General features: G+C 39.4%; 1 protein-coding gene across 3 annotated transcripts in view; it reads right to left on the reverse strand.

Moving 5' to 3' along the window:
• Positions 1-16,951, reverse strand: part of LOC140126319 (E3 ubiquitin-protein ligase RNF213-like) — a 136,022-nt gene that overhangs the window by 65,503 nt on the left and 53,568 nt on the right. For all 3 annotated transcript variants that reach the window (XM_072145607.1, XM_072145608.1, XM_072145605.1), the window contains 6 exons: positions 16,059-16,181; positions 15,333-15,516; positions 9,143-9,316; positions 8,914-9,060; positions 3,765-4,375; positions 2,794-2,959 (listed from right to left, as the gene is read on the reverse strand). In XM_072145607.1, coding sequence (XP_072001708.1) covers positions 2,794-2,959; positions 3,765-4,375; positions 8,914-9,060; positions 9,143-9,316; positions 15,333-15,516; positions 16,059-16,181 — 1,405 coding nt within the window. The remainder of the gene's footprint in view (positions 1-2,793; positions 2,960-3,764; positions 4,376-8,913; positions 9,061-9,142; positions 9,317-15,332; positions 15,517-16,058; positions 16,182-16,951) is intronic.

Consider the following 16,951-nt stretch of genomic DNA (forward strand, 5'->3'; position numbering starts at 1 on the left):
CGAGCTTTCGGGAGCACAGGCGCATGCGCATTGTATCTTCGTCCAATTTGCAGTGGAGCACGGGCGTGCCAAATGGGTCATTGCTTATTGTATTGATTTTTGGACGAAACTGCCGATTTCTGTGCTTTTTCAAGACATCCTCCAGCATCAGCTTACCTACCTCTATATAAAGGTATGTTTGGGTCAGTATGATTTGCAGTAGATTTGCTTTAATAGGTTCTCGCAGGCACCTCGCAAGTAGCAAAATAATTATACATCTTGCTATATTGCAACCTGAGTACACAGAACATAGTTTCCTTATATATCAAGGAAACTAAGAAAAGCCAAATGACCGTAAATATAAAAGGGAAACAAATAAATTGCTGTATTTTCACATACGTAAGACTGATATACTTTAAACACGACCTGAAAAGCACAAGCAATCAGTGATAGTTATGTTTACTTGGCAAGAGGAAAAACCATAGGGAGGGGGGAGGTAAGTCTAAGGGGACCACACTGGAGTATAGAGGAACCGAGTAGTGACTCACTTCATGTAGTAGTAGAGAATGCAGGGGTCGACTTAAAGGCTATCCAGGATGTCCAGGTCAAGACTTGCCTAGACAAAGCCATCCACAACCTGTCTCCTCCATACATCTCTGAACTCATCAGCCATTACCATCCCACATGTAATCTGTGTTCCTCACAGGACCTTCAGCTTCACTCTATTACCATACGCTCTTCTTACAACGTATCCAGGACTTCTCCTGTACATCTCTGGAACTCTCTACCAAAATGTGTCAGACTGTCCCGGACTTTACAAACCTTCAAAACGTGACTCGAAAACTTGGCTGTTCAGGATCGCCTACAATGCACAATAACTGCACTGCTCCCTCACCTCATGTCTCCATCTTAAACTTAAAATAGTTTGTGAGCCCACACAAGCAGGGTTTTCCGTCCACTCGTCTCCTGATCACTGTAGTTTTTTTAATTTTGTACTTGCATTTATTCTTGTCTTAATGTACGGCACCAAGGAATTAATGGTGCTCTATAAATAAATAATAATAATAATCACCTTCTTGTGGACTTCCACAGCCTTGGGATTAAACTCCAAGGTACGTGATAGCATCAACTTTCCAAGAAAATGGAAAGCGGGAGCAGATAAGCAGTTTAGCGGAGGAGGAAAGGCCCATGCCCTTGGCTACCAACTTAGTCTTTAAGATTTGATTTACTTTAGGATTGCAAAAATAGCCAAAAGTGGTGAGGACCTCTAATAGCGCAGGGAGGGAGGTTTTTGGATTTGTTAGGTAAAGAAGGACTTCATCTGAAAAAGCAGAGCATTTGTAGTCATTAGTTCCCTGATGGATTCCTTCTCCATCTCTAGAATGGGACGGATGGTTACTAAGAGATGTTCAATAACCAGAGCATAAAGGAGAGGGGAGAGTGGGCAACGCTGCTGAAGGGAGGTGATAGAAAACTGTTAATTCTAATCTGTGCGCATGGGGAGTTATAGAGAGCTTAAAATTTTGTGAGTATCGTGGGGCCAAAGCCAATTTGTTGCATGGAAGCCTTCAGGAAGCCCAAGTCCACCCAATCTAACTCCTTTTAGGCATCTGGGAGCAGTAGGATTGGGTTGATGTGCAGAATACGTGTTGAAGGAAGGAGAACATTTTGAGTGTTGTCCCTCACTTCTCCTCTGGGGATAAAACCCACCAGATCAGGGTGGACCAGGGGTGCCAGACCATTCACTAGAAGCTTGGCATATATTCTGGAGTCTGCGTTTATCAATGAAATGGACAGTAGCTTGGGCAGAGTTGAGGAACCTTTCCTTCTTTAGGAATGACTGTTATGTGACCCCTAAATAAGGAAGCTGGGAACTGGATCGCATCCGAAATAGCATTAAAAGCCTCAGATAGATAGATATCTCATGCTGCAGAGTCCTGTAGAAAGCAGCTCTAAACCAGTCGGGAGCCTGGCTCTTGCCTGCCAGAAAGGATTTGATGACCTGATGCAGTCCTCTGTGCACTTTTTTTTGTTCTTTGTCCTGTAGTGAGCAGTGTATTTAAAAGCCTTATGTGGTCTGTCCTCTTCAGACAGATAAGGAGTGTTTCACCTGATGATTCAGGTCTCTGAGGTGATAACTCTTTACAGACAATCTTTGGAAAGCCTTACAGGGGTATTCTCGTCTGGGCATTAACATTCAGTTTCATTAATCTGCCATTAATAAACATTTCTTCAATTAGAGGTTATTAAAAAAAAATTTCCTGTGTGAAGATAATTTTCCATAAATGTAGTCATGTGGTCCCTTAGAAACGAGATGGCTTCCTCGGATACGGCCACCTCTGCTGGAGTGATTGCACAAATAAACAAAAGGTTATTGTATATGAAATGTCCGGGAGTTACTACAGGTCCTACAGCCGTACTGTGGTAATGATTGCTGAATCCTGGTAGTCTGGCAGGACCCTATAGTGCAAGTCTGGCCACCGCTGCCAAAGTGTGATGTGGTCGTATCCGAGGAAACTATCTTGTTTCTAAGGGACAACATGACTACATTTATGAGAAATTATCTTCACACAGGAACATTTTTTTTTTAACATCCAATTGAAGAAATGTTTATGTCTGGCAGATTAATGAAACTGAATGTGAATGCCGAGACGAGAATACCCCTTTAAGTCATTAAACATTTTATCCAGTTCCTCTATCTCTCAGTGGACACAGGACAGAAAGCCGATTGTGAACATTGTAAAATGTAGTTTAGGTCTTTAAAATGCCAAAGTATTCAAAAAAATTACTTGAAAAATACATTTTGTACAATACCTTCCAATGCTTCTTTAACCCAAAGAAAAAAGTCCTTTCCTAATAAAACTTCCTTAAGACATACAATATGTTCATCTTTTATTTCTGACAGAAGTTTTCGGGTTTTCATCACTTCATCACTTATGCAAGAAAGAGGCTTTTGTTTACAGTTTTCAAAGTTATCAGCCTGAAAGAATAAAGAAATAATTTTTTAAGTCCAATAAACTTAATAGGAAAAAAAGGAATAAAGTTAAACAAAAAAAGGAAAAAACAAGAAAATTATTGTACCATTCAGCTAAGTGTTTTCATGAAGTAAATGTTATAGCCCAGTGGTGGCGAACCTATGGCACTCATAGTCACCGCTGCGGGCACCTATGCCATCACCCCAGCACAGGGTTTGCCAGACAGGTTGCCCAGCATGTGCCCTGGGATTGTAGAAAGAGCAAGGAACTGTGGATAGGGAAGATTATCATTGGAGCCCCTGCTCCATAATTCCGCTTGGAGGGAAGCTACAATAACGATCTGAAATTCCCCTCCTTCTCACAGACTGTATTGGCGTCCTCAAAACGCCAATACGATTGAAAGCTGCGGCAGAACAGGGAGCCATAAGTTGCTGATTAAATTGCTGTGTTAGCACTTTGTGAAAAATAAGTGAGTTTTTGCCTGTAGTTTGGGCACTCAGCCTCTAAATGGTTCACCATCACTTCTGTAGCCTGTAAATAAATGTGAGGGGTTACGAGGAGCACAGGGATCCCCATTGTTATTATACAGGTTCTGATTTATTCATAATATCACCCTTTTTAGCCAAAAAGAACAATATTTATGCACTGTTGTGGCAAATAGAAGAGGGGATGTCTAGGCTACAGCATACATTTGATGATCCACTTCAAGCAGTTGTCAAAGAAGTATCATATATTCAATACCCAACACATTAATAATCCCCGAGAGAAAGAAATATTTAATTCAAAAGCTCAGACTTGGAAAATACTTACAAATTCCAGCAGTGTTGTCAAGGTTTGAAAATTTCCAGAGAGATTTAACATGGTTTTTACTTCATCTATGACGGCTGCTGAGCGGAAAGCCAAGTCAAGCTGGTGATACTGCTCGATCTGCTTCACACGCTGAGATATCCATCTACCGCTGTCATTATGTCCAAGATGACACAAGTATTTAAATTCACCTTCTAATTGTTTGTATTGATTTTTGAAATCTTTTAAAAATTTGTCCACAACTTCAAATGTAACCTCCCCGGTCTTTAAATTATTATAAATTATTTTACAGAGCTCAAGGCAGGGGATATAGAGTTTATCCTTTAATTCTTCTAATGTTATTTCATAAACTTCTTCAGCTTCACTTTCATTGTCCAAATTTTCAAAACTATTTGCAAATAATTTTTCTTGTTGCTCCAAGCAAGTGATGAAAACATGACTGTTCCTGAATGTGTGGACGTGGTAAGCCATTTCCATTATTTCAGGTGACAGGTTATAGTAAGACACTGGATCCCCATCAACATCTTTAGCAAGAGTCTTTACAGACATTAAATCTTTCAGTCTTTGTGGCCCCAAATTTTGTGAATATTTCTTCTGAACCTCAGAAATATCTACTGTAAGAATAAAATAAAAGAACATAGCTTATTTTGAGAAGTTAAAACAATCACCCTGCTGTTGTAATACATCATCCAGACAGAAAACTTATCTTGGGTCGACAGATTCCCAACTGTAGACAACACTGCTTTGACCTGGTTGGGTCTCTTCAGTACAGTGTAGGGAACCGGTTTGTCTAAGTGAGAAGCTATTGACTAAGGTCAGGAAGTACGAGCTCTCCTTATGGAGAGCCAATTAAAGCCACCATGTAGGTGTGAGGAGACTTATAGTCATTGAACCTCCACATGCAAATAAGTTTTTTCTGGATGGGAAAACCTCCAGTGGGGTGTCAATGGGTATAAGTCTCCACACACCAACAAGGCGGCCTTAATTGGCAAAATTTCCGTAAGTACTTCCTGACCCTAGTCAAAAGCCTCTCACTTAGACAAACCAGTTCCCTTCACTGTACTGAAGAGACCCAACCAGGTCAAAACAGTGCTGTCTACAGTTGGGAGTTTGTTCCTTCTGGAATAGATATACTGGTTTGCTTAAATCCTGCATCATGTCATTCGTCTTGAAAGTCATGCTTGGTGTTAAGGGGGCTGCCTTACGAGCTAGTAAATAAGGGGTGGTTTTGCTTTTCCCATCCTGGAAAACTTCTTTCCATATTGCAAGTGTCCCTAATTTATCATGATGGATTTTCACTGTAGATTTCCTTTAAGCATGCTAAAGACTTACTTTGCACTCTAACATTTATGATGCAACCTGTCAGATGTACAACCCCCAGGAGATAATTAAATTTTAATGTCAGAAGCAGCAGACGGTCAATATATAGTCAGGTAACTGAGTTTATTGAGATATATAAAGAGTTACAGCATTCTCCTTTTGATCCTTTCTCACTACATGGAGAAAATTCTAATCAACTTGAGCTGGATGACTCATACACAGCGGCTGGTGGATGATGCAGGCATTGAGTACTTCTGCCTGTCAGGGACAACACAGTGAAGGCAGTGTTTTAGGCTTATGCTGGGCGGGTCAAGGCTGAAGTAGTGCATAATAAGGGTAATAGGAGAGCGCCCAGGGCCCTGTGTGACTGCCACAGGAGTGACAGAGCATCATTATCATCATAATTTTACAGCTATTTTTCTTATCAAATCCACTCGGTTCAGAGATTAAACAAGATATCTTTCTACATCAGTGTAGCTACAGCGTTCTCAAGGTTTGGCTCTCAATGCATAACAGCAAATGGCAAATTTCCTTTAAGTCATAGACAAACCTGTATAAGTATGCAAATACTAATATGTTTTGGGGTTGAAGGTGAAAAATATATCTGTGGGTCTGAACCCCTTATTGTTTAATCCCTTAACGCTCTGCGCCATATCTCTATGGCGCAGAGAATGTATGAAGAGGGCTCACGGGCTGAGTCCTCTTCCTACACAGGAGGGGGTTATTGCATATTGCAGCAAACCCCCACCGCTAATAGACGAGGTCGGTGCTTGCACGGTTGCCAGTTTCTTTTACTTACCTTGCCAGCCGTGCTCATTTTTTATCTACTGTATGATACGATTGAAGATTTCAATAAAGAATACAAGCATTATTTTAATGAAATACTTGGAGTGGAGTTTTTTCCCTTGAGCCGGAGTGTTGTACTTAAGAAGTTACTTTCCAGTGAATAAAGACAGCCAGTAAGAGCTTCCCTTACAGAGACTTTGCAAATGAAGGCAGCCTTGCAGTCTATTGCCTTATGAACGGAATCGGCTCCCTTGAACTTTTCTACCTTTTGCCACATTTCAGGCTTCAAACATAAAGATATAAAATTGTAATTTTTTGGTGAAGAATCAACAACAAGCGGGACACAATTGTGAAGAGGAACAAAATTTATTGGATATTTTTGTAACTTTTGTAAAAAATAATAAACTGAAAAGTGGGGCGTGCAATATTATTTGGCCCCTTATCACCGACACTAGTTTTCACCTCAATGACCAGACTCGATTTTTCAAATCTGACATGTTTAACGATAATTGGTTATAACTTCGGAACGCTTTAACATATCCACGTGAATTTGAGAATGTTTTCTCGTGATACATTGTACTTCATGTTAGTTATAAAATTTAAGTGATAAGTTTTGCGTTTCGTTTTTAAAAAAGTGAAAATTTGGCAAAAGTTTGTAAAAATTCTTCATTTTCCAAGTTTGAAATGTTCTGCTTTCCAGACAGGAGGTAAAACTACCCAAAAAGCTTGATAAATTACATTTACGGAATGTCTGCTTTATGTTGGGATGATATTTTATGCATCCTCTCATTTTTCTAGGATGTTATGAGGCGAGGAACTTCAGGTGCGATTTTTCTCATTTTCATGGAAATTGCCAAAACTCACATTTTGAGGGACAACTCAGCTTTCAAGTGATTTTGAAAGGCCTAAATAATAGTAAAACCCCATAAATTACCCCACTATAGAAAGTTCACCCCTCAACATATGTAAAACAACTTCTATTAAGTCTATTAACCCTTTAAGTGTTTCACATGGGTTAAAACAATATGGACCTGCGATTTAGAAACTATAGAATTTTTTTGGAAAATACATTCATTTAGGCCAAAACTGACAGTTTCAGAATAAATTAAATGATGAAACGCACTGTAACGCTTGATGCCCAATTCCTCCAGAGTGTACTGATACCCCATATGTGGTGGTAATCTGCTGTACGGGCGCACGGCCGAGTATAGAATGAATGGAGGCACCATACACAGCAGATTTGTATTGTCACATTGTACGACCTATAAATTTGTAATTTTTTTGGTAATGCGAACATATGAGGGCTTATTTTTTACAGGATGAGATACAATGTATAGATAATTCATTTTGGGGTGTCTAAAGCTTATTCATTAGATTTTATTAACTATTTCAAGGAGAACACAAACAAAATCATCAATTTTTATTTTGGATTTTTAGCATTTTTTTCCCTGCTCACCGTAAGGTAAAAATAATATTTTATCTTTATTCTCTGGTTCACTACGATTGCGGTGATACCTCATTTATATAGTTTTTCTTATCTTTGCTCAATTTTCCTGAGCAAAACCAATATTGGAGAAAATCACATTGTTTTTACTATTGACAACTTTAAAGGGCCATAACTTCTGTATTTTTCTGTTGTCAGATCTGGTTGAGGGCTTATTTTTTGCGAAAAGAGTTGTTCTATTCAGTCGCATCATATTAGGGAACGTAAGTTTTTTTGATCACTTTTTAGAACATTTTTTATTATGGTGTTTGATGAAAAAATGTATGTTACTGGAAGTTAACTGAGCGGGTTCAATATTGATTTAGATTTATTGTACAGATTGCTACGGACACGGTGATACCAAATATGTACGCGTTTTTGCGTTTTATATACTTTATTTGCATTTTATGTGTAACTGGGGAGATTATGGGACTTTTATTTATTTAATTATATTATAAAATGACTCAAACTTTTTTACATTTTCTACTTCTTGGCTTGAACAAGTGATCATCCGATCGCTTGTTCAAGCCCTTACACTGCAATACACTTGTATTGCAGTGTATACTGTAAGCAGTTACATACAAACCCAGCGGGGAGAGAAGCCGGCAGCCTCGGGTCACTCGTCGGAACCCGGGGCTGCGGCAGGAGGGATCGGATCCCCCGGTAAGCTCAAATCATGAGTAAGGAATCTTTCCAAAATACACAGACTTGCTAAGCTGTGGCCTTGCGTTTACCCTCTGTTCACCTACATGTGATGTTTTTAAACGTTTAAGGGGTTAATATATCCAATACATTTCATTCCACTTCATAATTGTGTCCCACTTGTTGTTGATTCTTCACAAAAAAAAAAAATTACAATTTTATATCTTTATGTTTGAACCCTTAAGTGTGGCAAAAGGTAGAAAAGTTCAAGGGGGATGAATACTCTTGCAAGCCACTGTTTAGCCATTGATGCTCCACTACGGAATTCTGGGAAATGTTTTCCAGGATGGGAAAAGGAAAACATTGCCTCTTTAGCCATCTTGTAAGGCCGGACCCTTAACATCAAGTCTGACTTTCAGGAAGGTAACCTTGTTCTCATATGTAGATGATGGGATAAATATCAGTTTTAGGCTACAGATATACGTCCTCCATAGACAGCAATGGTCGCATGGCACCCTACGGGAGCGGTACGGAACTGTCCTATCTTTTCCTGTAATATGGCGCCGTGCGCCATGTATCTCTATGGAGAGGGGAGGGGGTGAGATGCGCTCACCTGCTTCTCCTCTCCCCATGCACTGCCGTTGCCCGGCAACAGAGAGTTATACACTGTATATCAGGCAAAGCTCAAATCTCACAAAAATCTACTATAGCATTAACATCTAAAAGACTAAAGGCAATGCTGGCTAAGATGTAAAAGATGTAAAATCATAGTACACTGGTACAGCAGCGAGCTAGATACGGGGCCTTGTAGTTATGCAGTATGCAATATTAAGCATGTGGTTTTTAATATTCTAATAATATTGCATGTTGTCTACAGAAAAATGAACCAGCTCTGTGGAGGAAATATTTAGTACTCCTTACCAATCACACGCGGATTCATTCTTCGGATTGTTTGGAGGAGACTTCCCACCCACTCACGGTCGTTCTTTAACATTTTTAATTCTTTTTGCCTCCACTGCAGCACTTCCATTATATCAGCCAACAAGAAGTTCTCTTTTTTTTCTACTTCTAAAAAAATAAATATGGATTCATTATACTCAGCTGTCATTGACACTCAATAATAATATTTCATTAAACTTAAAGAACCTACTCAGTTTACAAATATCCAAAAACTTTTTTCTGTTGTTCATAATGCATTCCAAATGTTTGAGTTGCACGGCTCCATCCATGACCCTTTCTTTTGCCTCAAGAAACACAGACTCGGAGAGGACAACCAGCTCTTGAATTTCCTCACCGATGTGCTGAATGATTCTGGAGTCTGTTCCTATAAAAACAAAGCATAATAAGGATACAGTAACTCTCCAAATTTTTCCTCCTCATTGAAAGATAAAAATTATTTTGTATATTCCCTCCTGCCACTCTCCACTACCGGTAGCTTACTGTATGTATTGGCTTCCTTACCTATGTAGGAGCCACCCATTGTATATGTAATGATCACAAGAGGTGAACAAAATAAGAATTATAATACTACTACTACTACTACTACTACTACAATGAACAAAAAAAAAACAAACAATGCAAGGGTACACCAATTTATAATATATAGGCAGTCCCTGAATTATGTACAGGATAGGTTCTGTGGGTTTGTTCTTAAGTTAAATTTGTATGCAAGTCGGAACTGTATATTTTATCATTATAACCCCAGCAAAAAAATTCTTGGTCTCTGTGACAATTGGATTTTAAAAATGTTAGGTTATCCTAAGAACCAGGATTAATAATAAAACTTAATCACAGACACCTTTGGCAACCATTACAGCTGTTCATTGTAGCCTAGGGCTAAAGTACAGTACATTACCAACATCCAGAGGTCCGTTTGTAACTAGGGGTCGTCTGTAAGTCAGGTGTTCTTAAGTAGGGGGCATGAGCGTGCATCTTATACATTTTTAAAAGCTTTTTAACTTTTATATGTTTTGTGAGTATACTATAAGAAATAAATTTCCTAAACTTTGCAAAACCTTATTGCACCATCGCGATCTTCTTTTCTCCTCCTCTGAGCTTAAGATGTAGACGGACCAGGAGAAAGCGGAACCAACAGTGAATCAGCTGTTGTTCCCAGTCGGAAGACCCAGCGGTCACACGAGATCTTGCCGCTACTCCATTGGAGCCCCCAGGCCGGAGAACCCAGTAGGATATTGAGATCAACCATGGTACCTATCCCCACCTGTGATTTGTGAGTGCAGCGAAAGAGGTACTGTACATTTTCTTTCGTCCTGCAATTTATTATTACTGGATCGAAGAGCGAAGCGTTGAAGCAGAGGAACGCCATTATTTGTATGACTGTTGTTCTTTGTGGTTTTTCTGACGGACCTTACCTCCTTTGTCCCTCTTTGCACCGTTCCCCTCTGATAATATATGTTATATGTTTTATTTGGAGAACATATAGTACATTGGTATCTTGTAAGGACAACAAACATCTTTAATTGTTAAGTAGGGGACCGCCTGTACAAGTTCCTGGATCCCGAACAGTCAAACGGTCTGTTAGTGTAGATTATATACCAAAAATCTGGAACAAAGTACAGTATCGTGCATCTGGAAGGCTTATAAAATTGTACAGAATACAGGTCTTACTGTAAAGGCTGTACTGTGGACATAGCCTTAAAGCAGAAATAGCGAAACGTTTACAAACTGAGTGTCCACAATGCAATGGCAACTTCAGCAGTAACTTGTTGCTTCCCGATCGGCCAGTTTTCAACTGTATATAAAGAGGACCCGTCACCCATAAAAAAGGCAATAGGAGATTCTTACTAAAGTAAGCAGCTCCTAGTGCTGGCCCATTATTAGCAGTGATAAACTGCTAGCTTTATCAGAACCCCTGCGATAAAGCTAGCAGACACTGTCGGGCAGTACAATAGGAACTATACAATTCAATAGCTTTGATTGCGGTCCGGTGTATTCATAAAGGGGCAGTCAGAGGCTCTGCTTCTTCCCCGGACCACGCCAACCATTCCATAGGCAGGCGGAGACTGCTGGGCTTCATGTGGCAGTCACTGCCTCCCTTCATGAATAATGAATATGCTGGACCGCTCTCAATACACCGGACCCGTCCCCTCATGAATACGTCGGACCACGCTATTGTACTGTACTGCGGTAGTGTCTGCTAGCTTTATTGGAAGGTTCCGATGAAGCTAGCAGTTTATCACCGCTAAAAATGGGATAGCGCTAGGAGCTGCTTACTTTAGTATGACTGGCAATTTTAGCATGTCCATCAAATCTGTTTAAGGGCTTATTTTTTGCACAAAGCATTTTATTTGGGAGCGAGTAACATTTTTTAAAATCACCTTTTAAAGCATTTTTAAAACGGTATAAAAATAAAAATTATTCACCGTGCGGGTGCAGTAATGATTCAGTTTTATCATACAGATTGTTATGGACACAGCGCTACCATATTCTTCAGCTGACAAATCTGAAATCTGAGTAAAGCTGTTTTTTAGTGGTCTTATTTTAGAGGGCGTAACTTTTAGAGCAATTTTTAAAGGGTATTAAATAAAAATTATCTTTTTCTAGAACTTTTTTTTTTGGGGGGGGGGTGGGGGTTTGAGGCATTTACCGTGCGGGTCCAGTAACAATTCTGTATTATTGTGTGTGTGTGTGTGTGTGTGTGTATTTGTGGTTTTTTTTTACTTTATTTATTGTTTGTATCGGAATGTGTTCTATTAGGGGTTCATTTTAATGTTTTAAACCTTTTTTTTTTTTTTTTTTACCTTTTCTTATTTTATACAAATTTGAGCTAGTGATGCTCTGATCGCTGGCTCAAGTCCAACACACTGCTCTGCAATACTAATTCATGCGAACGGAAGGGATTTCACTGCTGGGAACATCTTGACCACGGCATGTAAGGGGTTAACACTTGTGATCGGAAAGAGCTCAGATCATGGATGTTAGAGCGTCGTGTCGGCTGTAATACACAGCTGATACCCGCTGCTTTCGTGCCGGCTCCATTCGTGAGCCAGTGCCAGAAGCTGGACATAATAGAACGTCTCCCGTTGCAGAAAGTAGCTCCCCGCAGGGACTATTATATCCAAGTGCGCATAGGGGTTAAAAGAGTGTAATTAAGTATACATGATATGAGGACAGGCGCCAGTCATGCCCCAGAAGAAGCTGTTTGGCGAAACCCTGGGTATGGTATGTAAAATTGGCGTCCCAATGGAATTTTACCTGCACATTTTAACTTTATATTTATGATTATAATACAATAAAGCTACTCTATTTGGTGAAACAAACTATGCTATGTGTATGCAAATCTCCTCTATTTAGTAAGCTGGAGAGAATGAAGACTAGCATTTTTGTCTGTATTCTTGGAGAAGGATTTTCTGAACGTGTGGCATTTTAAGAATGCTGGATCCTTCTTGAAGGCTTGAAAGACATACCAATGATAAGTGATATTACGTGGAACTAGAAGCGCAGGTCAAAATATTTATTTATTCATATATGACTTTCATAATCCAACTGTCTGATCCTCCTCATGTTTCCTGCAGACCCAGGCAATCCATGATGTGTTGCTTTAAAATAGCACTGAGCACAGCACGTCCTGGACTACCTGGGACTACAGCATTAGACCTTCAGCCTTGGCCGATTAATTTTGGACTGGGGCAACGGCCCAAGTGACAACAGAAAGAAGGCTCTGTGTACCACCATTGGCACCTGTGCAATGTAATCGCCAACACTACTTTCGAATATGGTAACTTGCAGTTTACCATTTTGTTCTACAGAGGAAGGGTACACGCTCTACAAGGGGCAATAAAGATGATCCACATTAGGAGTGTCGCATTCTCTCTAAACTGTAGATGTAGAAAATCAGAATACATAGTTGTAAAGGTGGATTAAGACTGCCATTGGCCCCTGGCTGTATGAAAATTATGGATCCTTTACATGTCTAATTTTAAGTCATGAAATTTACTCCATACATACAGCACCACAGCCAAGCTTCTTGGAAAATGAAGGCATTTTCTTCTGTCATCTTCAGTTGTACAGGAACTTCAAAAAAAAGACCCTGAAGGATTCTTGTATACATGTGTTTAGAGAGCCAGCACATCTGTACGAGGATTTCAGGGCTATTTATTATTTCTAGGTATAAAACTGGGTGGGTGGTTTGGGTGGCCATGGACAAGCCATAAACCCCAGGTGACCTCCCATATTATAATGCACCACTAGTTTGCTGGATTTAAACTGCATGATTTTTTTGTTCTTCTTGAGCCACTGTCAGAATAGACTAGAAGGAGGTCTCCCAACCCTCCCATTAATACAGGAGAGATTTATCAGTAGTCCATTAAAATCAGAGCTCAGGTTTTTTTTGTTTTTTTTTTAAATCAGAAAATTCCCCCCCCTTTCATCATCAAGAAAAGAAAGAACTGAAGTCTGCCACAGGTAGTGAACATGTACATTGAATCAGATGTTCATGACACTATTAGGTTCAGTACAGCATTATATCTAAGCAATATCCCCCCCCCCCCCGTGAGCCAGCCCCTGTCAAGGACTCATCAGTCCCAATCATTTTACAAAATGCATATCCTTTTTATATTACTACACTTAGGACAGCTGGTACTCTAAGCTAGCTCTAATTTGTAAAAGGGGTGCAAAACGTAGCCCAGGAGTATCAGACCACCTACTCCATATTTTCTCAAACTTTGGAACACAGTTCTTCTTTACAAATGTTCCATTTTCTAACTTTATTACTGCATCCATGCGTTCAACGTACTCCTTATCTGGAGGCCGGGGCCATATCCAGTGAGCAACTATTACCTTTCTGACTTGACACAAAGACTGCTGAATTGCAAAGGAATTAGGTTGTGTCAAATTTTGCACACTAGGCACATCCAGTAGTCATGCCAGTGGGGTTGCTTCAACCGTGATTGAGAATACTGTGCGTATTAAATCTAGTACATATTTCTATAGGTTCTGCACACCCCCACATCATATTAAGTATACCAGCTGCTTCTGTTCCACACCTAGGACAATCGGAGTCAGGTCTGATAGATATCTGGAACAATAACTGGGGAGACTTTATGCCCTGAGCATTAGAAGCATATGAGATATCCCACGGGTTTCGCTAGGAAAGAGAATCGGTACTATCTCCAAGACTTCGGTCCACTCCTCATCCGAAATGGGGCCCACATTTCTATCTCACAATTCAGCTGAATATCTTTTACTGAATCGCTAATACAAGTAAGAATAATAAATTACTTCCTGAGTACAGTTACCCTTAACCCCTTAACGACCTGCCCCTTTTTTGTTTTTGTGTTTCCATTTTTTCCACTCCCCACCAAAATCTATAACTTTTTTATTTTTCCATGTAGGGAGCTCTGTGATGGCTTGTTTTCTGTGTAACAAACTGCACTTTATAGTGACAGAGTTTAATATTCCATGCCGTCTACTTGGAAAAAAATTTCGAATGCAGTGAAAATGGTGAAAACCCGCATTTGCACGGTTTTCTTGTGGGCTTGGATTTGACAGCTTTTACTGTGCGCCCCAAATAACTTGTCTACTTTATTCTTTGGATCGAAAGAGGATCCGGCACTCACAATTTAGGTGAAGAAATCCTTTTCTTTATTAGTTAAAATCCGACATAGCGATCACAAATACAGGTACATCGTAATATTAGCGATCGACGCGTTTCGGCGTATAGCCTTAGTCATGATCTTATTCCTATTCTTTGGATCAGTTCAATCTTATTCTTTGGATCAGTGCGATCGCAGGGTTAGCACATTTATATAGGTTTTATAATGTTTTCATACATTTACAAAAATTAAAACCTCCTTTACAAATTGTTTTTTTTTTTTTTTTTTTTTTTTTAATGTTGACATCTTCTCTAATAAACTTTTTCATACTTTAGTGTATGGAGCTGTGGTAGTGTCATTTTGTGCGACTTTTAACAACGTTTTAAATGCTTCTATTTTTGTACAACCGTCATCAAAAGTTGTACAACCTTATGATCACTTTTTATTGAATTATTTTTATTTCCATTCTAGTTAATGATAGTGATTTTTAGTTTTTTCATTTAATTTTTTTTTTTCATATTTAATAGTAGTATTTATAACTACTACTAATGTATTTCAGTATTGGAAATTTCCTAGATTTTGTTTAGGCGTCTCCATTCGATGTCCGCACCAACCAAGGGTGAAAAATGGCGGGTGTTTGCGGTAGAATTAACCACATACCTTTACAACAAGCTTTAAAAACACAGAGTAAACAACGCTTTCTCCTGCCATACCCCAACCAAAAATGAATAGAAAATATAAAAAGAAAAGTGAAGATAGGATATTGTGACACAAGAAACAACTCACCATAAAGTTTGAATATATATGTTGCATCTTCCCACTGTAACAAATGCTGTAAGATTTCATCATTGTCGGTAACACATTTTCCATTGTTGTCTTTAGGCCAAGAATTCAGTATAATACTTGACACCAATTGTCCAAAATTTGTCAGGTTATAAGTGTCCAGTTTCGTGAGAATATTATTTTCTGACTATAGAAGAAAGGTGGAGATACAACAGGGGTAAGATCATTTGTCTGCCTAAAAGTCTACAGCATGGGTCCTCAAATTAGCTACTAGTTTTAGGTATTGGTCCTGGAGATTTGTGTACCCATACCCCTCCCCCCACCTTATAGGCCCGTTTGGTGAACCCTATGCCCTCCCTTAGGTAGCAACATCACCTTATGCACTACAAAAGTGCTCTTCAGCACCTTATGTAAATTTTACATAAAAACATGTACAACATTACATGTACAACAGGTCTCTATGACAATGAGGTCCTTAATGTGCAAATGATATTTGAATACCCTGTATATGTAGAGTCATCAGAAGGAAAAACTGTTTCACATCAAATAAAAAGTCTATCCCGAAAACCAAAAGGAAGGGGGCAAGAAAATAAATATATTCCGGCTTGGTCAGAGATACAGGTCATGGGCCAACCATCCCACCAATGGCCTTAGCAGTCGCAGGAGCAAGACTGATTTGAATTGTAATTCTTATAGTGTTTTGTTGGAAAATCTAAAATCTGACTATACCTGACAAGCAAGATGCACTGCTTCAATAGCACAATCTTCGAAACATTTATTTATCGATGGGTGAAGGTCTTTAAATTGATTTTGCTCTTTGCAGTAGATCATTATCTGTTTAATGGGCTCCTCCTGTAAAATAAAAGCAACAAAAAACACATTAATAGCCACAATCTCTGCACAATTACACTGTGGTCCATTTAAAGGTTTTTGACCGCCCATCACGTTTTTTTTTCATGGTCCCTAAAATTCTGCGCCATAGTATATTTACGCCTGAGGCTTCCGGCTGCTGCCTGATCGATAGGGCAGCTAAAGGGCGGATCGCCTGATGAACCTTGACCTCAGTCAGAAGTTCAGGTTCAGCTAACCCCCACCATTTAACCCCCACGTTGGGGTTTTAACTCCTTAAATGCCCCAGACAAAGCCATCGGGGGAATTTAAACATAGATGGCGCAAGGGTGGCACCTTAATGCCAGTTGCGCATGCATGCTGTCATTTTCCCGAAGGTCATTGATCCCCGGCAGCTTTGCCATTTAAAGAGTTACCATTCACAGCTGTTAAATAGCTGTGAATATAATTGAGGTTCATTGGGTCTGGCCTGCTCATCAAAACTGGTGATAAAACACGTGACCTCCAGCATTCCGCTGAAGGTTTGTCCAGACCCAGCACAGCCAGAACAGTAATGAATGTCACTGCAGCTAGACAGCTTTACACCTGTATGCAGTGCTGCAGAGCCCCAAAATAAAGTCAAAATCAAAATATGAATAAATAAAAAATATACTGTTATATTATCTGTTTTAAATTATAACAGTCAAAAAAACGGCTAAAAATTGTGAAATAAAATCCCACATTTGGCCCTAAAAAACATGCCACGATAATCAATTCATTAACCGCCCCCACAA

Source organism: Engystomops pustulosus, chromosome 4, assembly GCF_040894005.1.
Source record: "Engystomops pustulosus chromosome 4, aEngPut4.maternal, whole genome shotgun sequence".
NCBI classification, from domain to species: Eukaryota; Metazoa; Chordata; class Amphibia; order Anura; family Leptodactylidae; genus Engystomops; species Engystomops pustulosus.